This window comes from Hyperolius riggenbachi, chromosome 3, assembly GCF_040937935.1.
Source record: "Hyperolius riggenbachi isolate aHypRig1 chromosome 3, aHypRig1.pri, whole genome shotgun sequence".
Taxonomy (NCBI): Eukaryota; Metazoa; Chordata; class Amphibia; order Anura; family Hyperoliidae; genus Hyperolius; species Hyperolius riggenbachi.
Genome location: NC_090648.1, coordinates 171,550,125 through 171,575,792, shown reverse-complemented (window position 1 = coordinate 171,575,792; position 25,668 = coordinate 171,550,125). Strand labels below are relative to the sequence as shown.

The following is a 25,668-nucleotide window of genomic DNA, read 5'->3' as shown; positions in this document are numbered from 1 at the left end:
TACCATTTGCAGCAATTTACCCAGTGGTAAGTGATACTTTCAGGAAAGGAAATGCCAAGAAAACACAGGTCGGAAAGTCCTGGCCATGACAATTAACAAGTAAAGGGGCAGGGAGGAAATACTGGGCTACAGGAAGGGGAGTGAATAATGGCTGCACTTGGGGGCCTGGAGGAGTTATTTGCTGCACTTAACCTTCCTGGCGGTAAGCCCGAGCTGATCTCGGGCTATGCCGTGCAGGAGGATTTCTCAGGCCCTGCTGGGCCGATTTGCAATTTTTTTTTTTGCACTTTGCTAGCTGCGTGTGCATTCCGATCGCCGCCGATCCGCGCTGAATCGCCGCTGATCGTCGCGGCGTGCCGCCCCCCGACCCCGGGCGCTGCCTGGCCAATCAGTGCCAGGCAGCGCTGAATAGGGATGCTCATTCGGATTCCGCGGAAATGCAATTTCTGAAATTCCGATTGGAAATTGCATTTCCGCATCGTAATGCAAGTGCCGTAGGCGGATTTCCGCCGGAAATCGCGGAAATTCCACCCGAATTTAACATTGATTTTCTCAAAAACTATAAGGTCTTCAGTGTTCTCCCCAGAAATTTTTTTCAGCCGGGTGGCATGAAAAAGTAGCCGGGTGGGGTAAAATGGGCGTGGCCATGACGTGTGCTGGAAAATGGGTGGAACCATTACATGGGCGTAGCCAACTGTAATGTAACGGTGTCGTGGGTAAGCAGGTCAAGCTGTGGCTAGTGAGGTGGGTGGGTAAGTAGGTCAGGCTAGTGGGGTGTAGGTCAGGCTGGTGGCTAGTGGGGTGGGAGGGTTATTAGGTCAGGCTGGAGGCTAGTGGGGTGGGTGGGTAGGTAGGTCAGGCTAGTAGTGGGGTGGGTGGCTGGGTAAGCAGGTCAGGCTAGTAGTGGGGTGGGTGGGTAAGCAGGTCAGGCTGGTGGCTAGTGGGGTAAGTGGGTGGGTAAGTAGTTCAGGCTAGTGGCTAGAGGGGTGAGTGGGTGGGTAAGTAGTTCAGGCTGGTGGCTAGTGGGGTGGGTGGGTAAGTAGTTCAGGCTGGTGGCTAGTGGGTGGGTAAGTAGTTCAGGCTGGTGGCTAGTGGGGTGGGTGGGTAAGTAGTTCAGGCTGGTGGCTAGTGGGTGGGTAAGTAGTTCAGGCTGGTGGCTAGTGGGGTGGGTAGGTAGGTCAGACTAGTGGGGTGGGTAGGTAGGTCAGACTAGTGGGGTGGGTAGTTAGGTCAGACTAGTGGGGTGGGTAGTTAGGTCAGACTAGTGGGGTGGGTAGGTAGGTCAGACTAGTGGCTAGTGGGGTGGGTAGGTAGGTCAGACTAGTGGCTAGTGGGGTGGGTAGGTAGGTCAGACTAGTGGCTAGTGGGGTGGGTAGGTAGGTCAGACTAGTGGCTAGTGGGGTGGGTAGGTAGGTCAGACTAGTGGGGTGGGTAGGTAGGCCCCACTCTTAGATACCATGGCAGCAGATCACTCCTCACATTCATCCTCGGCTGTTCCCCAAAGGTCTCCCCGAGCTTCAGTACCTGCTCCGTGCTGCGAGACAGGGCACAGCCCTGCTGATCACCCGGAGCACACCATCCACCTCTGCCAGCCAGCGCCGCGCTGCCAACCACTGCGGGCCGGGTATATATATATATATAATCTCATAGCCTGCATATGGAGCAAGATGGACATTCATCTGTCAGTGAGCTGCGCACATGCCTCTCTCTCCACAAACGTCCCTGCACAGCTCACAGACATGCACGGATTGCACGCGGCACACGGCTCTGCAGAAGGCGGCTAGCTCTAACGTCATGCCGGTTTGCTACGCCTATCAAAGCACGAGCTCGCCGGGAAGCACGAGATCTCGAGTGTAGAGGGGAAGCAGCGCATCTCCGCATCTCTGACAGCCGGACACTTGCGGCTCGCGATGACAGGGACGCGCAGATTTATTAGCCGGGCAGTAACTTATTTTACTTGGGCTCAGAGACAACGGGACATGCAGTCTCATCAGCCGGGCGGTAATGAAACTTACCCGGGCGCTCTGCCCGGCTGATTGATCCTGGGGAGAACACTGGTCTTTTTGAAAACTTTATTTTGCATCTTGTTCACAAGATTCTGTTTAATAAACCCTGAAAATTTGGTGTTTCTAGGACTTAAAGGGACACTTAAGTCAAACAAAAAAAATGAGTTTTACTCACCTGGGGCTTCCAATAGCCCCCTGCAGCTGTCCGGTGCCCTCGCAGTCTCCTTCCGATCCTCCTGGCCCCGCCGACAGCCACTTCCTGTTTCGGTGACAGGAGCTGACAGGCTGGGGACGTGAGTGATTCTTCGCGTACCTGGCCACAATAGCACCATCTATGCTGCTATAGCATATATCCTATACCATATAGCAGCATAGAGGGTGCTAATGTGTCTGGGAACGCGAAGAATCACTCGTGTCCCCAGCCTGTCAGCTCCTGTCACCGAAACAGGAAGTGGCTGCCAGCGGGGCCAGGAGGATCGGAGGGAGACGGCGAGGCAGCAGAGAGATTTGGGGGGCTATTGGAAACCCCAGGTGAGTAAAACTCATTTTTTTTGTTTGACTTAAGTGTCCCTTTAAGGGGGCTTTGCTATTAACCGCTAAAGTCGGCGGATTTTTACTGTAATGTAAAATGCAGAAAATCTGCATCTGCCTATTTTCTGCATTTTACATTACAGTAAAAATCCGCCGACTTTAGCGGTTAATAGCAAAGCCCCCGTAAGTCCTAGAAACACCAAATTTAACAGAATCTTCTGAACAAGATGCAAAAAAAGTTTTCAAAAAGACCTTATAGTTTTTGAGAAAATCAATGTTAAGGTCGGGCGGAATTTCCACGATTTCCGGCGGAAATTCTGCATTGGAATGTGGAAATTGGTAGCGGAATCGGTAATCGGTACGTGACGGAATGCGGATTTACCGCGGAATCGGAAATTGGCATTCCGACCATCCCTAGCGCTGAGGGGTGGATCGGGACTCTCTTAGACGTCACGACCTCCATGACGTCGGTGACATCATCCCGCCCTGTCGCCATGGCGACAGGAAAGCCCTTCAGAAAAACTCGTTCTTTGAATGGGATTTCCTGATCAAAGATCGCCGGAGGCGATTGAAGCGGGTGGGGGGATGCCGCTGTACAGTGGCTATCATGTAGCGAGCCCTAGGCTCGCTACATGATTTAAAAAAAGATAATTAAAAAATAGTGCTGCGCTGCCCCTGGCGGTTTCTAATAGACCGCCAGGAAGGTTAAGGGACAGGAGGGGTTAATGGCTGTAATGGCAGTGCAGTCATTAACCCCTCCTGGCCCCAAGTACAGCCATTATCTTAAATTCCAGCTTAAGAGGGTTGAATATTGGAGTCGACTTATACACAAGGTCGACTTGTATTTGGGCATATACATGCAATTCTATAATTCTATGGAATGCATAATTAATGATCTGTGGAAACACTATTTGTATCTTGAGCACACTGACATCAGCTAGAGTGGCTGGTTTGGTTTCCAAGGAGACAGAACCCAGTCTATTTCCCAATCCTCCATGTTACCTGCCCATTTCATATAATTTCTCCCTGTAAACCTTGTTCCTACAAAACTGTGCAGCAGAAGAATATCCAGCCTGGGGTTTAAGTGAACCCTTCTGTAGTAGTGTCAGAGATCACATAACCGCTACAGGAAATTGAGAGCAAATGTCACATTAGGCAGGAACCGCTAAAATTGCTTCACCGCAAAACTTTACATGAAAGATATATGCAGCTGTCAGTCCGTTGGTCATACAACATGACTATAGGATTAAGGTGAGTTTGTCCATGTAACATGCCACTGTGGTCAACGTGTGTGCTCACTCTATTTAACAGGACCCTGCCACTTTCTGTGGTCTTTAGGTCTCTGTGGTCAGTCAATCTTAGTAACATGATACTGTGGTCATATGTTCTTGACATATTGGTAGTGGCTACTTAAACTGATGTATGCTAATAGTGTAACAAAACAAATTAATGCACACACCCTAACTTTAGTGTAATTCATAATAGATTCTAGATACAAATAACAGCATTTTCTAAACATATTGGTGTACATAAATTCACACTGCAAATAATACTCCATTGCTTGTTCTACTTTCATGTACTACCTGTATTTATGAGAAATGTACCTGCAAAATGATACGCTCCTGGCAAATGCTAAAAAAAGATTTGCTGCTAAACACATTCTAATAGCAGGATAGTGACTGTTTATAGAAAGAATTTTATGGTTTCCTGACCAATATAGAAAAAGACATTCATAGAAAATCCAGTCAAGACCTGTTGGAGACTCGCGCAGGGATGGTCACACTTGGTGAGCACCTTGTTAGTGAGAAGCAAGCAGACATCCTGGACCTATTGCAGTTAGCTTTTTTCTAACTTATTTTTCTTTCTTGTATTTTCACATTATCTGCACAATAACAACTTATTTTGAGTTCCCTTTGAGCTTGCTAGTTTTCGAACAGTTGTTATATAAATAAAATGAGAATTACAGGTGCGATAACTCAGAAGAAAAGCTTTTGTGTCACGGCCCAGGTTGGATAATGAACCAATTGGAACCAAAACCTCCAGAACCATGCCCATCAGTACTACAAGCCCCAGTGTGATACCCATCAGAACTGATTTTCAGGAAAAAGCCCCCCAAAACTCTACGAGCGATACCCACCACCTTCCAGGGGCTGTCCAAGATTGCCAAACCTTTTAATGCAATGCCCACCGGTACTGTCCTTCCCAACACAGTACCCACTGTCGAACCAGCCAAGGCACCAGGACAAGTTTCCTCAGAAATCTCCCAGAACACTTTGAAGCTCCATAGAGATTCCAAGAGGTTAGAACGCCCTTTAGGCTTACATGGAGAACTATCAAGTGTAACGAATGCGGAATTATTCCCGTGGTCAGCGCACAGGACGCGCTCTGACACTGCGGAAATCCTCCACAAGCGTATAATTTGTCAGAACCCAGCTTGGGTGTGATGCACCTGTAGAGGGCAGTTCCCACCGGCAGACGGAGCTGTGGAGTGCAGATGAACACAGCCTCTGCACGGCCACAGATGCCAGATGGGAATTGTACGAGTTGAAGCAATGCAGGGCAAGATAGCCCTTAAAGAGAGAGAGGAGAAGGACAAACATCGAGATCAGGGCTTTCAGGGACCAGAACCATCTCTGGGCATGCAATATCAGAACATGTCACCACTAAGGAAGCATCTGAGTACGCTGACACACAATACACACTTTGACATTCTGGCACACAGAGCACATCTGGGCACACTGGTACAAGAGAAACTTCTGGGCATGTCAAGGAACTGCGGACCTCAGAGTCAGTCACGATAGGACCAAAGCCACGACAGGGCAGAAAATCATCATGATTAGACTTTACAGTTACTGGACTAAACATAATACTCTGCAACCTCAGCTTCACTGGACAGGATCACTGAACAATCCATGTTGCAGGGCAGAACCATGGAAGCACCTGCTGGACAGCTTAATGATTCTGTGCCCTGATCTTCATTGGACAGAACTACTGAGTAATTGATGGTACAGGACGAATTTACTGGAACATTTTCTGGATAAGGCAATGATTCTGTGATTTCAGGTTCACATAACAGATGCTCTGAACCATTCGCAGAACTAGAGCAAGGTGCTAAAACAGGAGGATCAGGATACAGAGTTTGAGAATCTGAACCACAGTTCTTCAACTTTGAAGTTGGAAAATTCAGATGCTGGGGTTCTAAGGTTACTAAGCATGATTGCTGAGACTCAGGAACTGATGTAGTGCATCTATTGCTGTCTGCTGGATCATATGGTTTGCAGGATGCAGAAAACAAATCAGTAGGGATTTGTTTGTATTTTTTTGCAAAACATTTTGCAATCAATTTAACAAATTCCAGGGGGTCATCAAAACCTCCTCGTTTTCATCAGCAACTTCCTTAGCCCAAGTTCTCATCTTGCTATCAAGCAGGTATAAGATAATAAACCTGGGCTGCTGAAATGCAGTAGCTGATCTGAAGAAAGAACACAAATTAAAAATTTAGCAATTCTGCAAGAAATTCAAAAAAGACTTATTGCCACCATTATAATGGGCTAGAGAAGTAAGGTGTGCATGTGGAACAAGGCTAGCAGGTGATGTCGTTGCTAGGGGCAACAGAGAGACCGAATGGACATTGGTTACTGAGTGTTGCTCACACTGACTCCCAGAGCGATCATTCAAGATCTCATTCCATGCATCACTTAAAGGAATCACAAAGTCATGCACACACAGATTCATTTTAATCAAAGAAAAAGCAGACTCAATGCATGCATGCAAATTTATGTTACTCTTAGCAGTGCAAAATTCATAGAAATATTCTCAATCATTCTCCAATTCATAAATCAAAGCTTCAATTTCCCATTTTTCAAACGGAGGATCCCATTCATTCTTGTCAGGAACTAAACAATTATTCTGGGCATAATTTACAGTTGGACTAGTCTGCAGGAAGCTAGTTGGAGTGGACTTGGCTTGGTTTACTCCTGACAGAGAATCAACTTGACTAACTGGATCATTACTAGGGTATTTCCTATTCTTAAGAATTTCCAGGACTTTTAACATGTGTTGCACTGCATGATATGCAAATTATCCTTGCTGCACAAACAATTTGGTTTGCTCAATACTCTGTAATATTTCCTCATAAGAATATTCAGACAATTTTTTTTTAAACAAAAATCTTTATTCTCCCAGGCTAGCAAGGAGAGCTCACTTATAGTTTCATAAGTCCATTTGACTCCCATGAATGACAATTTAATTTCATTATCTGCTAATGACAGAGTCTGACTATGGGTCTGATGCGCAGTTGCTATGGGCGCAACGACACTACTGGTTGTGCATATTTTCTGGAATATTTATGTTTAGCTCTATTCAAGACTTTAAACTTTGCTACTCTGGGTGACTGTGACTTCAAAGAGGGAATTATGCTTTTAGTGGAATTGCTTGCATACTGATTGCTTTTAAAAACTGCTGAAGACATATTTGATTGACTAGCAATCAGGAGTTTATTGAGAGGATGTGGTAATGGAGTTATTCTTAGCCAGTTATGGATCACAAAAGCTATACATTCTAGAGGCTTTTCCCTCAGAGTAGTGTGATTCAAGACATCAACTGCCCAATCAAAAAGTTTGCCTTGAACAGAGTGCAAACTATCTGATCAGCCCAGGTAGAAAAAGTTGTGGCCTGAAAATCTGAGTTGAACAAAAATCGAACAAATTCTGGCACGAATTTGCTTGTTGTTTCACAGTCAAGCTTTTCAAATCTTTGAAAAAACAAGGAACCATAACTCACTGTGTCAAAGCCCTCCTCCATGTGGGTTTGTGTTGGGCCAGACATAATGTAATGCTGGGGAGGCATACTGAGTCAGCGTGTGTGCTCAAGACTATGTAGCTGGGTAATGGAAGAGGCACAAAACAATATACAATATTACAATAATACAAAACTGACTGACTAGAGTACATATATATATCGTGCTGATGCGCAATATATGAAATGTAGCTCTCAAATTAACTCACTAGCAAAAGCACAAGTAATGTCAATTAACAAGACAGACAACAGACACACAGATGGAATGCTCAGCCAATCTAGTTGCTGTTTCAGCGACGGCAACATTCACACTGAGATAGACAAGACTAACAGCAGGTTGGACCGTAACTAATGGCAACTGCTGCTATAGTTCGTCCTCAAGAACAAGGCTAGAAGGAATACTACCAGCGTGGTGCTGGCAGAATCCAAACTATCAGGATCAGAAGGACTTTACTGACCCCCATTGGTCCAGCAGACATGAAAATACAGAGCAAGGCATTATACATTTTTACAATAGTAACTTTCACAGCATAGACCAAACGACAACTCAAAGAGATAAACGCTATGTCGGATGGGGTCTGAAATGGGAGGCAGACTCAGGGCCGGCCCTAGACTTTTTGCCGCCTGAGACAAATTTAGGAGAGAATTGCTGCCGCCCCCCTCTGCCCGTCCGTGGGTGCGGGGGGGGGGGGGTCGGCCGCCGAGCCGGAGGGGTAGCGGGCAGGTCGGGGGTATTAGGCCTAGCGGTGGGGAGGGGGGTCGGACCCCCCCTCCCTCGCCTGGGTCCCCCGATCTGCACTCCCCTCCAGCTGTAATTAGGAAGCAGCCGCTTGCAGATCGTAAGAGGCACAGGCGGGGAGGACTCACCTTATCCGCGTTCCATCGTGCGCTCCACTGACGTCACTTCCTGCATCGCCGTCCACTTACAATACAGTGGGCGGCAATGCAGGAAGTGACGTCAGTGGAGCGCTCGCTGAAACACGGTCGGCGGCCGACCCCCCCCCCCCCCCCCCCCCCCAGGCGGGTGCCGCCCCTAGAAGTTTGCCGCCTGAGGCAAATGTTTCACCTCGCCTCATGAGCGGGCCGGCCCTGGGCAGACTTTTATGCTGGCATCAGCCAATCGATGCAGGTATGCAAATGTACACACAGCTGAATGGTAATCGTTCAATCCTGAGCTGGCTTGATTACCATTTGCTAGCTGAAAGACTATCATAACAAATACATGCAGTACTATGCAACAACATGCATGTAGGAAATCCAGGGCTATCTGGCTGCGGTTCAACTGCAGGAAGCAATAGAAGGAATCCTGACAGCATCCTGAACTGCTCTGAACTGCAGAGTGATTGCAAATGACAATAAGACTCACTGCGAATGCGCAACCGAATGCAAGGAGACAAGTCAGAACTGCCCAGTGTCAGCTCCACTGCAAGCGACAGAACATGCTACAGGAGAGATCCTGACACTAACCCTATCAACCTTTCTGGGCTGGTTACACACCTTTTATGCTAGCTTGTATAAAGGGAGGTCTGTGTTAATTCATTTTTGATTTAGATAGCGCCTGGGCATATTGTTGCTTCCAACTAAGAGAAAGACTCTTCTTAACATAACATAAAAGTATTCTAATAGGAAGGGCTTTTTGTTCTCTACAAGGAGTCACAAGGAGTCTCTTCTAAGATACCAAGTATGCAACTTTTAATTGACAACGTGACAGGGAGATTCAAGGTGGCATGTAAGAAGTGGGTTACTGATTTCCAGTAATCATTGACTAGGAGACAGCACAGCACCAGGCACAGTGAAAAAAATCTGCACCCAGAGTTCAGCATTTAAAATAGTGGTCATTATGTAAAGTATTAATTTTGGCTAATCTAATTGGAGAGACATAAATCCGTGATACATTGATAAGATTTTTGAAATGTTACAATCAATCAAAATTGATTTTAATCCTTGAATTGAAAAGACAGTAAAAAAATGTATGGTGTGTGGCCACCTTAAAGAGGATCTGTAACGTCAAAAGATCCCCTGAGGGGTACTCACCTCTGGTGGGGGAAGCCTCCGGATCCTAATGAGGCTTCCCACGCCGTCCTCCTTCCCTCAGGGGTCTCGCTGCAGCCCTCCGAGAAAGATGACGTCAATATTTACCTTCCTGGCTCCTGCTCAGGCGCTCTGACGGCTGTCGGCTCCGAAGTAGGCGGAAATACCCGATCGCCTTCGGGTCTGCTCTACTGCGCAGGCGCAAGTTTCCGGCGCCTGCGCAGTAGAGCGGACCCGACTGAGATCGGGTATTTCCGTGTAGTTCAGAGCCGAGAGCAGCCACAGCGCCCCCGCTGGAGCCTGCAAAGGTAAATATTGAACTGACAGTCGGGTCTGTCGCCGGCTGTTCGGAGGGCTGCAGCGAGACCCCCGTGGGACAGAGGACGGCGTGGGAAGCCTCATTAGGATCCAGAGGCTTCCCCCACCCGAGGTGAGTACCCCCCAGGGGATCTTTTTGATGTTACAGAGTCTCTTTAAAGGGAACCTAAAGCTAGAGGTATATGGAGGTTGCCATATTTATTTTCTTTTAAGCAAATCCAGTTGCCTGGCTATCGTGCTGATCTTCTGCATCGAATACTTTAAGACATAGATACTGAAAAACCATGCAGCAGATCATGTGTTTCTGAAACTATTGTCAAATCTGATAAGATTAGCTCCATGCTTGTTTCTGGTGTGATTCAGGGAGCTCTGCAGCCAAATAGTTCATCAGGGCTGCCAGGCAACTGGTGGTGTTTAAAAGGAAATAAATATGGCATTTGCCAGACTTGAAATGTAATACAAAATTGGGCTCACTGTTAGCTTTGAAAAATCACAGCCAGCAGTAAATTGAACTGGATGTTATTTTTTAATAACATGATAATGTAAAAACATTTGTGCAGCACTGATACCTGTTTATAGCTAGTTCATAGCAATTGCTTTAGCAAGAGTGGAATTTCCCACTAAGGCCTACTACAAAAAAGCTATTGGTTCTGGTTCTGCCAGTAGATTAATAGATCTCATCTTACTTTGTCTTGCAAACCATTTTGCTGTGTGTTTCACAGAATCATTAGTTGTTTTTTGTCAAGTAGAATGAGCTGAGTCATCAGGTACTTGGAACAAATGCTTCATGCAGTGAACATCATTTCTAGAGGGGCTTTTAGTAGATTTTATGCGAATATGAAAGTGGGGAAACTTTTTAGTCATTCTGGATTCAGTCTCGTCAGTCTTCTCTTCAGTTTTATGAAAACCTTTATTAATTATTGCAGCATTGAATGTATATTAGATAACGGTTTGACTTTTTGTTCTCTTTAGTTACAGAAATTCACAGTCTGTGAACGGAAGCCCCAGGAGTCACCAGTACATCTATAATCATGGGCTTTGCGTCTGATTTTAGTTGTCCTAATGGGCACAATGCATTATTGCGCCTGCAAGACTCTGAAATTAGGCTGATGGAATCTATGAAGAAGTGGATAACACTGAGAGCAAAGAGCGACAAGGAGTATGCGTCCCAGCTTCACCAGATGTTCACTACCATAGAGAAACTAGACCAGTCACCTGTCCCCGGACTGACAGAGTACTCCAGCCAGCTGAACCAGGTAACAAATCCATTGTTGCAATTATTACTCATTTACTAAACACCAAAGTGTGCATAAATATTAGCAGGCGTTCTAATGACTGATCCGGTAAGCATAACACAGCCAGTACACATGTATATAATGTGTATGTTGTATGTATAACACAGGTATGCTATTAGCATTAAAGGATATCCGAGGCGACCAGTTTTTTTTTTTTTTTCAAGTAATTACCTATTTAGCTGAATACATTTTATGGGACGCGGCCTGCATCTTTCTTTTCATCCAATTGCCTCCAACTGCATGCTAAAGTGTCCAGACCAAGCCCCTGACCCTCCCCTAGGTCGGCAGCTTTGACCTGGAAGCAGAAGTCTGCAGTAGCCACTGCGCCTGCACAGTTCGCATGGGAGCCGACTGCCGCTGTGTCCTCGCTCCTGGCTGACTAGGAGCAAGGACACATCATCAGAAGGCCTCCGACCTGCACAGGCACATGCTGCACAGGCACATTGCAGACTTCTGCTTCCGGCCTAAGATGCCAACACAGGGGACGGTCGGGGCCCGGTCTGGACACTTTAGCCTGCAATTGGAGGCGGGGGGGGGGCAGAGGAGGATGCAGACCATGACACTGCAAGTTTAAGCAGCTAAATACAGTGGCTTGCAAAAGTATTTGGCCCCTTCAAGTTTTCCACATTTTGGCACATTACTGCCACAAACATGAATCAATTTTATTGGAATTCCATGTGAAAGACCAATACAAAGTGGTGTACACGTGAGAAGTGGAACGAAAATCATACATGATTCCAAACATTTTTTACAAATAAATAACTGCAAAGTGGGATGTGCATAATTATTCAGTCCCCTGAGTCAATACTTTGTAGAACCACCTTTTACCATTACAGCTGCCAGTCTTTTAGGGTATGTCTCTACCAGCTTTGCACATCTAGAGACTGAAATCCTTGCCCATTCTTCTTTGCAAAACAGCTCCAGCTCAGTCAGATTAGATGGACAGCGTTTGTGAACAGCAGTTTTCAGATCTTACCACAGATTCTCGATTGGATTTAGATCTGGACTTTGACTGGGCCATTCTAACACATGGATATGTTTTGTTTTAAAACATTCCATTGTTACCCTGGCTTTATGTTTAAGGTCGTTGTCCTGCTGGAAGGTGAACCGCCGCCCCAGTCTCAAGTCTTTTGCAGACTCCAAGAGGTTTTCTTCCAATATTGCCCTGTATTTGGCTCCATCCATCTTCCCATCAACTCTGACCAGATATCCTGTCCCTGCTGAAGAGAAGCACCCCCAGAGAATGATGCTGCCATCACCATATTTGACAGTGGGGATAGTGTGTTCAGAGTGATGTGCAGTGTTAGTTTTCCGCCACACATAGCATTTTGCATTTTGGCCAAAAAGTTCAGTTTTGGTCTCATCTGACCAGAGCACCTTCTTCCACATGTTTGCTGTGTCCCCCACATGACTTGTGGCAAACTGCAAACGGGACTTCTTATGCTTTTCTGTTAACAATGGCTTTCTTCTTGCCACTCTTCCATAAAGGCCAACTTTGTACAGTGCACGACTAATAGTTGTCCTATGGACAGATTCCCCCACCTGAGCTGTAGCTCTCTGCAGCTCGTCCAGAGTCACCATGGGCCTCTTGACTGCTGATCAGCGCTCTCCTTGTTCGGCCTGTGAGTTTAGGTGGACGGCCTTGTCTTAGTAGGTGTACAGTTCTGCCATACTCCTTCCATTTCTGAATGATCGCTTGAACAGTGCTCTGTGGGATGTTCAAGGCTTTGGAAATCTTTTTGTAGCCTAAGCCTGCTTTAAATTTCTCAATAACTTTATCCCTGACCTGTCTGGTGTGTTCTTTGGACTTCATGGTGTTGTTGCTCCCAATATTCTCTTACACAACCTCTGAGGCCGTCACAGAGCAGCTGTATTTGTACTGACATTAGATTACACACAGGTGCACTCTATTTAGTCATTAGCGCTCATCAGGCAACGTCTATGGGCAACTGACTGCACTCAGACCAAAGGGGGCTGAATAATTACGCACACCCCACTTTGCAGTTATTTATTTGTAAAAAATGTTTGGAATCCTGTATGATTTCCGTTCCACTTCTCACATGTACACCACTTTGTATTGGTCTTTCACGTGGAATTCAAATAAAATTGATTCATGTTTGTGGCAGTAATGTGAGTAAAATGTGGAAAACTTGAAGGGGGCCAAATACTTTTGCAAGCCACTGTAGGTAATTAATTTTTTTTACAACTGCATTGCTATGGTAAAGCACAGTGAACCGCGCATTGCTATGGTAACGCACGGTGAACTGTCAACCTGCGCATGAAACAGGTAACCTAAGTGACAAGACAATATACTCTGTACAGCGCTGTGGAAGATGTCAGCGTTATATAAATACTAAATAATAATAATGGAGATCAATCAATGTTCCTACTAACTACACAGAGGGAAAAACATATCCCTCAGGGATTGTCTTTACCAGCAGTAAAGAGGCTGGCATAACTTATAAATCTAGAAATGTAAATCAAGTTGAGTTAACACAGTGGCGTACCTAGGGCATTTGACACCTGGTGCTGGGTATAATAAGACCCCCCCCCCCCAAAAGGAAAGGAGCAAATATGGCATACTATACATGCCACATCAGGTAATGCCAGATATAGGTGACAACAGTACAGGTAATCTAGTTGCCCCAGTACAGGTAGCATAGTTGCCCCCAGTATAGTTACCCGTAGTATAGTTGCCTTCAGTATAATTAGTATAGTTGCCCCCAGTATAGCTAGTATAGTTGCTCCCAGTGAAGCTAGTATAGTTGCCCCCAGTGTAGGTAGTTTATTTACCCCCAGTATAGCTAGTATATTTGCTCCCAGTATAGCTAGTTTAGTTGCCCCAGTGAAGCTAGTATAGTTGCCCCAGTGAAGCTAGTATAGTTGCCCCCAGTAAAGGTACTAATATAGGAACTAGTATAGTTTCCCCCAGTGTAGCTAGCACAGTTCCCACCCAGTATAGGTAGTACAGTTGCCCCCAGTATAGCTAGTATAGTGGCTCCAGTATAGGTAGTATAATTTCCCCAGTACAGCTAAAATAGTTGTGTAGGTAGTTTAGTTGCCCTCAGTGTAGGTAGTATAGTTGCCCCCAGTGAAGCAGCACTAGAAGGAGGGGCAGCGGCTGGGAGGAGGGGCCAGAGCCCCACTCCTCATCTAGGTCCCCTCCTTCTGCCTCTCATCTCCTCCATATATTAAGCAAGCAGGCGTGGCGGGCGGATAATTACTCACCTGAGTTCCGCGTTCCAAATGCTGGAACGCAGAGTCATGTCATCACAACTATCCGCCTTTAATGCCGCCCACTGTGCTTCCACTAATCAGGAAGCACGGTGGACGGCATTGAAGGCGGAGAGTTGTGGCGACGTGATGCTGGGTTTTATGCCCTTGGAACACGGAACACAGGTGAGTAATTATCCGCCTGCTGCTCCTGCTTGCTTAATATATGAAGGAGAAGAGAGGCAGAAGGAGGGGACCAAGATAGGGGGGGAGCTCTAGCACCTCCTCCTAGCCACTGCCCCTGCTGCCCCTCTTTCTAGAGCTGCTGCTTCCCCTCTTGCTCTGTGGCTGTGGGGGTCATGGTGACATCCCCCCTCGCTGTCAGTCACCTGGTGCGCCAGGCCCCCCTGCTCCATATGCTATGAACGCTCCTGGCCCGGGCAAACATAGACTCAATCATTTTTGAAATGCATAGTTTAAAAAATAAGTAATTTTATTCATCAAGTTATGTTTAGTAAAGTTCCTCTACTAAGCACATTGTAAAGGCCTTGAGATCTGTTATTCAGGTTAACATTTACAAGCTGAGATTGACATGCGCCTGTGTGTACTTAGCTTTGTACTGTCATGCAATGGTAAATAGAGCAATGCATGAACAGACCATAGCAGTTCTCTTTCCTCATTGCTGTTTGAGTTGAGGTTGCAGTGCAGTTCCTCTTTATTTGTGGAGCTTCTCTTCTGCAAATGTTTAAAAAGCTTTGTCCTGCATAGCTGAAGTGAAATCTCAGTGGAAGATATTCCATATTCGCCATGTAATCACTCACATAGATCAGAGAAGTGTCAGTGAGTAGTGAGTATGACTCATCCTATCCCTGCTGTGATTTATTTTGAGATGTGCAGAGTCATGATAGTGGTATAACCTACCCAGTCTCCGTCTAACCCCTAAACCATTTTCACCCCTTTTCCTGTAACCCCTTCATGCATCCTTGAATAAAACCACACGGACTACCCGGCTTGGATAAATTTTTCGGCCAAAGCAGCCCATTTATTTTAACCAAAACATATTTAAGAACAACATTTCCATCATACATAAATAACTCTTTATTCAAAACACAACAGTAACTCTGAGCACTGAGGTAAGGGGTCCGGAGGCGCCCTCTGAGAATCGTACCCTTCTGAACCTGGCATGCAGCCTTGAACCGGCCCCCGCCGCGTTCTCCGGCTCGGGGACAGCTGCATGCCCACTTAAAGCGACCTTCCGCCGAATTGTCTCTCTTGCAGGATTGTCCCTTGACAAATCCTTAACCTGATAAACTCAACCTCCGGAGCCCCTTCCCCTCCACTACGAACGGGCATGAAGCCTCATGCCCGAGAGGCCCCCAACCTCAGAGCTCGCTGGATTCCATCTTCTATCCCTAGGGCCCACAAATCCAACCCCACATCCGTAAGGTGAACCCCATCCCTTCTTAAGAAAAGATGGGTATCCTCCTCTAACTCCAAGTGCCTAATGGCCAAGCCCCCATTTCTAATAAAAAATTTAGACACCTCCTTGTTCAACTTTACTCTGGCCCTGTTGACTTTGCTGACCGATCTCGCCAACCTCCAAGACGATCTGGCCACCACGTCTGACCATATCACGATCGCGTCCGGAAAAAGCGTACGAATACGCAAAAAATCAAATTTTATGTCCTTTACTAACACCCTTGTGGACCTAGCAGCCAGGTCATTCCCCCCAACATGTAGCACCAAAATGTCCGGGGCCCTATCAAGTCTGTAACATCTGTGTAGCTCCGGCATTACCCTAGACCACACCATGCCTGGGAAACCGAGCCACCGTATACAAACCTGCTCCCTGGGGAAGCCAAGTTGCCGACCTTCTGGCCTCACCTCCACTCGTTTTGCTCCCCAGCGGACATATGAGTGTCCGAAAATCCAAACCAGGACCTGCGGACCTGCAATACAAACAACAGGTCTCTAACAATAAAAGTCCTCTTCTGCTCCCAATACCTAACCCCCCCCCCCCCTTTTTTTTTTTTTTTAACACACCAAATGCGGCCTAACATACAACTTATAACGAGAAGATTCCCATCGCCCTATTCTTTTAATGATATTTTCGCTAAGTCCCCACCTAGACGCCTCTGTGGCTGCACCTATCCTGAAAGAGTGGGAGGCGAACTCGCGTGCCTGGAGCCCAAGCCCAGTTAAACACTTTCTAAAAACGGCAATAAATTGGAACCTGGATAAGGGGGTACCATCTCTATGCACTAGGAATGAGGGAGCCGCTGAAGGCCTCATGGCCCCAAAAGCTTCCACTGCTCCGCAAGGACAAAGCGGGCCGTCCGTCCGAAATAAAGAAATGCACCTGCCCTTACCTGATTGATCCGTTTTTGAAAACCGAAGACGGATGACTACGGAATCCGCCTGCACCTTGACGTCCTCCGCGAGGATGCCTCCCACCTTAACCTTACTGCTGCTAACTAATTCCCCTATCCTAAAGGCCCCAAAGAATGCCAAAATGAACCCTGTCCTAAACAAACTTACCTCAAATGCCGATGAACAAACCCCATCCAGCCTAAGAACTAATCTCCCTAACAGCTCAAAAGACACCTGGCGCCTTGAATCCCTGTGAATCACCCCCACCCTGAAACCCTTTAATGCCTGCCTCACCCTAAAATCCTTTGTCGCATCCTGAAAACCCCTAATTTTAAACCAAAAAGCTAACGCCGACAATTTCTTAGACATTGCTGATGACGACACTCCTTCCGAAAAGCACTTTCCCACAAAGTATAATAGCAGACATAGCCTGTCCTCTTGCGAGTGACAGCCGCCCACTTGTACCATCAAAGCATCCCACGTGTTCCATACCAACGTGTACGCTGCCCATGACGATGCTGACAAGGATTGCCTGATCAATCCAGATACTGCCCGAAAGGAATTTTCCACACCGCTTCGGGACACTCCTCCCCACTCTCGTCCGCCGATGGAGCCGCCGCCCGGAATCTGGCCCACTGGAATCGAGAGAGGGCATCAGCAATCACGTTATCAATTCCTGGCAAATGCACTGCAGTAATCTGAGAATTCAAACGCAAGCAGTCCAGTACTAACTGCCGCATCAAACAGATAACTGGCGTTGATGACGCCGAAAAGTTATTTATAGCTGCCACCACACCCATGTTATCACAGTTAATTTGAATCGTTCTATCAGCCAGTCTCTGCCCCCACAAACGAAATGCCACTACGATCGGAAACAATTCCAACATAACCAAATTGGAGGTAAAACCTGCTTCCACCCAGGACATGTCCCAGGCGGAGGCACACCAACTTCCTGCCAAGAAGGCTCCAAAACCGATTGCACCCGACGCATCCGTGAATAACTCAGCATCCACATTACTCACCATTTCCTGAATCCGTAAGGGTCTGCAATTAAATTCCTCCAGAAATCTAACCCACACCCTTAAATCCCCCCGCAACTCTGCCGATAGACGAATCCGATGGTGCGGAGAGGACTTTCCTGCCGTTGCCATGGACAGCCGCCTGCAGAATACACGTCCCATGGGCATGATTCTGCAGGCAAAATTCAATTTCCCGAGTAACGACTGCAGATCTCGCAACGTAATTTTTTTAGACTTTTTTGCCAGCTTCACTGCCGCCGTTAAATCTTCCACCTTGTCCGGCGGTAACCGACATTCCATGGCCAACGTGTGAATAGTGATGCCCAAGAATTTTATGGACGTCACCGGGCCCTCTGTCTTGTCCTCTGCCAGAGGCACCCCGAACAGAGCACACACATGTCTCATTGCGGCAAGCGCGGAAATGCACTCACCCGAATCCGATGCCCCCATAAACAAAAAATCATCCAAGTAATGGATAATTGATCGTACACCTGAAACCTCCCTCACCACCCATTCCAAAAAACAGCTGAACTTCTCAAAATATGAACAAGAAATGGCACACCCCATAGGAAGGCATTTGTCTACAAAGTATTCACCCTTCCAGTGACATCCAAGCAAACGGAAGCTCGCTGGGTGTACTGGGAGCAACCGAAACGCAGCTTCAATGTCGGTCTTTGCCAACAAGGCCCCCGCACCTAATCGCTTGACCCAACGTAATGCTACATCAAAAGACGTGTATGCCACTGATGTTTCCTGATCCGACAGGCCATCGTTAACCGATAATCCTTTTGGGAAAGACAGATGATGAATGAGCCGAAAGGAACCCGGTTCCTTCTTTGGCACAACACCCAGGGGTGACACCACTAAATTGCGCAATGGTTGTTCTGTAAATGGGCCCGCAATACGGCCCGCTGCCAATTCCTTGTTCAACTTTTGAGACACTACCTCAGGAAATTCATATGCTGATCTCAAATTCTTCACTGGACCGTCTGCTGATAACGTACAACTACTGGGAATGACAAAACCGTCCCTAAAACCTGCATGCAAGAACTCCGCTGCCTCCCTCTGAGGATACCTACCGAGGAACTGTTCCATTTTTTCCACCCTCACCGGTGTCGTCCCTCTTGCTTGCAGGCTCAGCCGCCTTACCTCTGCGCTGTCTATAACATTTTGAGGCCGGATGTGAACCTCCGCAGGCTGAACACTCATGTTTAAAACGACACGATTGTCCAAAACGACAAGATCCGTCGTTGAATTGCCAGCACACTCCTTTTCCCTTACCGGCCAGCTGTCCAGTGGGGGCTGGGCTGCTGGCCTGTCCCTGAAAGGGCGGTGTCGCCCGAGCAGGAATCATAAGGCGCATCCATAACTCGATGTCCTTGTGGTCCCAGCGTATGGCTGGACGGACCGCCTTACTCTGCCTAAACTGCTCGTCGTATCTGAGCCAAGCATTTCCGCCGTATGACCGATGAGCATCCCCTATCGCATCCATATACCTGAATAACGACGAACAGCAGTCCGGCTGGCGCTCCCCAATCACACTCGCCAATATATTAAACGCTTGAAACCAGTTTTGGAACGTTCGGGGGATAAGCCGGTAGCGGCGTTCCTCCTCCCTCTTCTTCTCATCTGGTTTTCCCTTATCTAAATTAAACTTCTCCAACGGTAAAAGGGAAAAAATCTCCACATATTCCCCCCTCCATATACGCTCCCTCGTCTCCTGTTTTAAATGGGCCCCCAAACGTCCCATAAAACAAACATACGTCTCACTATGAGCGGCGTCTGAGAGACGCACCAAATCCGCCTCCCTTCTCTCCGCCCCACCGCCCCCCGACTGATCACTCGGCCCTGGCGTGACCGATACTTCCCCACTTGCTGACCCGTTTGGCTCCGACAAAGGGGGAGAAACCTGGATGGCTTGTACCACCTGGGGAACCTGGGAAAGAGATACCAACTGCCCTGGGGCCGGCCCCGCCCCCCCCGGATGAACCTGAGGAAGAGGTACGACCTGCCCTGTGGCTAACTCCACCCCCACCGGAGCAACCTGGGGAAAAGGTACTACCAGCCCCGGCGCGGACCCCGCCCCCACCGGAGCAACCTGGGGAAGAGGTACTACCTGCCCTGGCACGGATCCCGCCCCCACCGGAGCAACTTGGGGAAGAGGTACTACCTGCCCTGGCGCGGACCACGCTCCCACCGGCCCTGGCAGGCCTGACATGGCTCTTAAACCTGCCCACAACACCTCTAAAGCGGAAGGTACCTGAGATGGCATACCAGTAACCACTCCCTGCCCCCCCGCACCCGACCCAAACAACAAATTGGTCAGTACATTGGCATTATTGGCCTCACCTGGCTGTGCCGGACGAACGCCCTGGTCAGCCGTCACTCCGGATCCCGAGCTGGCGTCCGCTTCCTCTCCCGCCGATGAATCCTCATCCGACAGTGGTGCGTTCTCTGCCGATCGTCTGTCGTCTTGCCCACCATGGTCCTGGCGGCGCTGAACCACACTCCGCACACCCCTTTGACTGGTGCCTCTGGATGAAGTCTTGCCCTTGCTCTTCCCTCCTCCTTTAGCCGCCTTGGATGATCCTGGTCTCTGGGTTTGGGCCACCGCCGCGCCCTGGGAGGAAGCGGTGCCCGTCCCTGCGGTAGCCTCCTGTTGAGCCTGCCTGGCCTGCTGGGATGAGCGGGGCACAGTGGCCGTTTTCTGGGCAGATCCTCTGGACGCCTGCGCAGGAGCCGATTGCCCCTTCTGCGCGCCGCTGGACGAACGCTTCCCGCCTCTCGGATTCCTCTCGGCCGCCCCCCTGCCGCTAGCATGTGTTCGCTTGGCAGGAGGCGCCGGAGGGTCCCCGTGGGGGCTCCCACTGCGGTTGCTCCGTCTTGGCCTGGCGTCCGGGCTGAGCCGCTCCGGCGGCCTGGATTTACGCTTGGCCTGCGCAGCCTCACCTTGGCTCCCCTCCGGCTGCGCAGACGTACTCGGGGCCATAGCTGCTAGCTGGGACTGAACCCATTCGGGCCCCCTGGCTGCTGCTTCGTCGCGGATGCCCGCTACTAAGCTTTCCACGTTTTCCATGCTGTGGAGAAGCAGTGCGTGCAGCCAACTTTTTCTCTTCTCTCCGCGGAGTGCCTAAGCTCCGCCTACCCCCTACGCACTACCCTTACTCCCCAGCCCAGCCTCTTCCTGCTACTCACCAGGGACACCACTCCTCCCTCACCACCCTAAGGCACCACCCCTTCCCTACTCCTGGACGGCTACCCTATCATGCTGGGCCTTGCGTATTACGCTTTGCTCCAGCTCCAGGCCCTCTCCTTGGCATTGATTTCTCTCTAAAAGAGAAGCAAATTCCAATCAATCCAGATATGTTTACGTTTCTATTACAGAATCAGATTTTAAAGTGAACCTGAAGTGAAAATTGATGAGACAAACCGTCTACACAAAGCACTAAATAGAATTTTACTAGAAGCCCATGTCCTTGTATTGGATAGTGAAAACCTAGGTTTGATGTTTTGTCTGTGCCCTTTACATGACTGAAGCTTTTAATGTTTGGTTAGCTCCCATACCAACCAATGATGATCTATTTAACTTTTTATCTCTTCCCTGCAGTCCGAGTGTTTATCTCAGGTACAAACAAGTTTTATAACTATTCATTTGTTACACACGCTAAATGGTTCTTGGCTGAGATGGCAGCCCCAAATTGTGTTGCAGACAGAGAAAGACTGGATATTGATGTTGGTATAAAATGTAATGTGGGCAGTTCCCACTGAATGCCATCTATATTTATTACTATGCTGAGGGGTGGCTCCTGGCTAACTCCCTCCAAACCAGAGCAAGAGGTCTGACTTGTGGGTTTGTACCCCATAGACCCCTTCTAGAAAAGATGTACATTGAGCAATATCTTGTTTTCCATTTTCATCCAAACCAGTCATTGGCTCAGGTATTGAAGTGACAGAACAAGTGTATGCCCATTGCCTTTAATTACAGGCAGCTCATTGGGTACACTGCAACTTCACATTTCTGCCGATCCCCCTCTATCTGTAAATGAAGTGCATTTCTAAAGGCACAGCAGACCATGCAAATGCTGCAGGCCCCCACAGAAACCAGTGTCAGCATTTAGAATGATTTACCCACACAATGATCAAATTGCTTCAGATAAAAGAATGTAAAATTTGTTCAGTTGTGGGAATGTCATTTTCTGTTTTAGGAATTCAAGTCTTGGAGAGTCGCTGAAAGAGATTGGAAAGTTGGGATGGACAAATAGTAATTTTTGTGTCACATCACATATACAGGATGGCTCACAAAAAAAGAGGCTTGGGCTGGCTAACTGCTAGGAGTGCAAGTTTACGGGCAGATGCCAGCCGCTCCCTATGTTCCTTGTACTCTATCCTTGCTGTGTGTGTCCTCCACAGCTTTACTGAAGTCTGTGTCGCCTGCATTTGCTGCCATAAGAAGGCATTACCCTTATGCCTGTCTGTATACTTGCCCTCACCTCTTTTGTTAAGCCACCCTGTATTTATCCACTGCCTTAATGCAATGTACAGATAATACAATGTACAGATTGCCTCTAATGAATAGTGCGTACAGACATGCATGGTGCAACATTTGAAGTAGAAATATTTCAAATTTCATATTACGGTAAAAGCTCTGGTTATAGGTATTGGCAGGGCAGACAGAACAGATCTGTGTTCAAACATCTCTAGGTGCCTACTGGTATGATTTTCAGCCACTCAGTAATTACACCTCCTAGCAAGTCTATAAAGGCTTGTACACACGTCCAACATGCACACAACCACACAAACAACATGACGAACCACACGACCTGTATGCCCACACGCCTAGACGGCTAAACAACCAACTCAATTAACATACTGCGCACGCAAGAGGAATGACGGACTGCACATTCAAAACAAGTACAAGTCTTTCAAACACCTTGTACACATTCACCAAATGCATGATATCAGACCAACATAGATCCAACAGTTGGATTGGGCAAACCGCCTGTTATCAGTTGCTCGTCAAGTTGTTTACACGCATACATATGCCTGTTTATCGTCCAACAGACTAAAGACAGATGATAATCAGGCTGCAGGTTGGTCCGTGTGTACTTAGCTTTAGTTAGAGTAGATTACAGTCTCCTCTCCCTGGCAATCACCTCTGTACAGCATTATGCTGGGTACACACGTTACGTTTTTTCATGCGATTTTGCGACCCGATCGTATTTTTGACATAATTCCGCACTCGATTCTGCACTCGATTCTCTTAACTTAATTAGTTTTTCTTATCTTTTTCCATTCACTGCTATGAGAAATCTAGAGCGGAAACGATCAGGAGCACTATCGTAAATGACGGATTTTATCTATCTGATCCATCCATCGCACAGAAAAACGTACCGTGTGTACCCAGCATTAGTTTCTGCTTGTTTACTCACATTATTGTAAAGCAAAGCCGTGATGGGAAAGGGCAGTTTGATCTTTATACAGGAGATCATGGCTGTAGGACATCTGACAGCCTAAAACCTGCCGGGGAGGGAGCAGAAATGGTTCTTTCATGAAGCTAGCTAGGTGAAACAGTTGCATCAGACACCGAGATTACAGGGGCGGCATGTTTGTAGTGTGTTTACATTTACAGCATGCAGTGAGAATAGGAGGAGAAGTCAGAGGAGAGCCAGCAAAGTGACGAGGTAATCATTGGGGAAAAGCAGAGCTGTGTGAGGAGTCTGACAGTGAGTGAGGAGGGGGGAGGCAGGAGAGCAGCAGTGTTTCATTTGACTTGCACAAAGGAAGGGAGGAGGTGTAGCCATTACACATGTATACAGGATCTTCTAAAAAAATTAGCATATTGTGATAAAGTTCATTATTTTCTGTAATGTACTGATAAACATTAGACTTTCATATATTTTAGATTCAAATACACACAACTGAAGTAGTTCAAGCCTTTTATTGTTTTAATATTGATGATTTTGGCATACAGCTCATGAAAACCCAAAATTCCTATCTCAAAAAATTAGCATATTTCATACGACCAACAAAAGAAAGTGTTTTTAAAACAAAAAACGTCAACCTTTAAATAATTATGTTCAGTTATGCACTCAATACTTAGTCGGGAATCCTTTTGCAGAAATGACTGCTTCAATGCAGCGTGGCATGGAGGCAATCAGCCTGTGGCACTGCTCAGGTGTTATGGAGGCCCAGGATGCTTCGATAGCGGCCTTAAGCTCATCCAGAGTGTTGGGTCTTGCGTCTCTCAACTTTCTCTTCACAATATCCCACAGATTCTCTATGGGGTTCAGTTTAGGAGAGTTGGCAGGCCAATTGAGCACAGTAATACCATGGTCAGTAAACTATTTACCAGTGGTTTTGGCACTGTGAGCAGGTGCCAGGTCGTGCTGAAAAATGAAATCTTAATCTCCATAAAGCTTTTCAGCAGATGGAAGCATGAACCCACTTTTGAACCAGAAACAGCGGCAGAAGCGCCTGATCTAGGCTACAGAGAAGCAGCACTGGACTGTTGCTCAGTGGTCCAAAGTACTTTTTCCAGATGAAAGCAACTTTTACATGTCATTCGGAAATCAAGGTGCCAGAGTCTGGAGGAAGACTGGGGAGAGGGAAATGCCTGAAGTCCAGGGTCAAGTACCCACAGTCAGTGATGGTCTGGGATGCCATGTCAGCTGCTGGTGTTGATCCACTGTGTTTTATCAAGGGCAGGGTCAATGCAGCTAGCTATCAGGAGATTTTGGAGCACTTCGTGCTTCCATCTGCTGAAAAGCTTTATGGAGATGAAGATTTCATTTTTCAGCACGACCTGGCAGTAGCTCACAGTGCCAAAACCACTGGTAAATGGTTTACTGACCATGTTATTACTGTGCTCAATTGGCCTGCCACCTCTCCTGACTTGGACCCCATAGAGAATCTGTGGGATATTGTGAAGAGAAAGTTGAGAGATGCAAGACCCAACACTCTGGATGAGCTTAAAGCCGCTATCAAAGCATCCTGGGCCTCCATAACATCTGAGCAGTGCCACAGGCTGATTGCCTCCATGCCACGCTGCATTGAAGCAGTCATTTCTGCAAAAGGATTCCCAACCAAGTATTGAGTGCATAACTGAACATAATTATTTGAAGGTTGACTTTTTTTGTTTTAAAAACACTTTTCTTTTATTGGTCGTATGAAATATGCTAATTTTTTGAGATAGGAATTTTGGGTTTTCATGAGTTGTATGCCAAAATCATCAATATTAAAACAATAAAAGGCCTGAACTACTTCAGTTGTGTGTATTTGAATCTAAAATATATGAAAGTCTAATGTTTATCAGTACATTACAGAAAATAATGAACTTTATCACAATATGCTAATTTTTTGAGAAGATCCTGTATAATGTGTATGTTGTATGTATAACACAGGTATGTTATTAGCATTAAAGGATATCCGAGGCGACAAGATTTTTTTTTTTTTAAGTAATTACCTATTTAGCTGAATAAATTTGCTGGGACGTGACCTGCGTCCTCCTTTTCATCCAATTGCCTCCAACTGCATGCTAAAGTGTCCAGACCAAGCCCCTGACCCTCCCCTAGGTCGGCAGCTTTGACCTGGAAGCAGAAGTCTGCAGTAGCCACCGCGCCTGCACAGTTCGCATGGTCGCCTCGCTCACCTATGAGGCTGGGAGCCGACTGCCGCTGTGTCCTCGCTCCCGGCTGACTAGGAGCAAGGACACATCATCAGAAGGCCTCCGACCTGCACAGGCACATGCTGCACAGGCACATTGCAGACTACTGCTTCCGGCCTAAGATGCCAACACAGGGGACGGTCGGGGCCCGGTCTGGACACTTTAGCCTGCAATTGGAGGCAGTCGGGGGGGGGGGGGCAGAGGAGGATGCAGACCACGACACTGCAAGTTTAAGCAGCTAAATACAGTGGCTTGCAAAGGTATTTGGCCTCCTTAAAGTTTTCCACATTTTGTCACATTACTGCCACAAACATGAATCAATTTTATTGGAATTCCACGGGAAAGACCAATACAAAGTGGTGTACACGTGAGAAGTGGAACAAAAATCATACATGATTCCAAACATTTTTTACAAATCAATAACT

The 25,668-nt window shown here is 47.2% G+C and overlaps 1 protein-coding gene and 1 long non-coding RNA gene across 3 annotated transcripts in view; one reads left to right on the top strand and one right to left on the bottom strand.

Annotated features, from left to right (window-relative positions):
* FES (FES proto-oncogene, tyrosine kinase) overlaps nucleotides 1-25,668 on the top strand; it is a 251,416-nt gene that overhangs the window by 50,438 nt on the left and 175,310 nt on the right. Inside the window, exon 2 of the mRNA XM_068275262.1 lies at nucleotides 10,656-10,939. Coding sequence (XP_068131363.1) covers nucleotides 10,715-10,939 — 225 coding nt within the window. The 5' untranslated portion in view covers nucleotides 10,656-10,714. The remainder of the gene's footprint in view (nucleotides 1-10,655; nucleotides 10,940-25,668) is intronic.
* Nucleotides 1-25,668, bottom strand: part of LOC137563156 (uncharacterized) — a 65,534-nt gene that overhangs the window by 26,994 nt on the left and 12,872 nt on the right. The window lies entirely within an intron of this gene.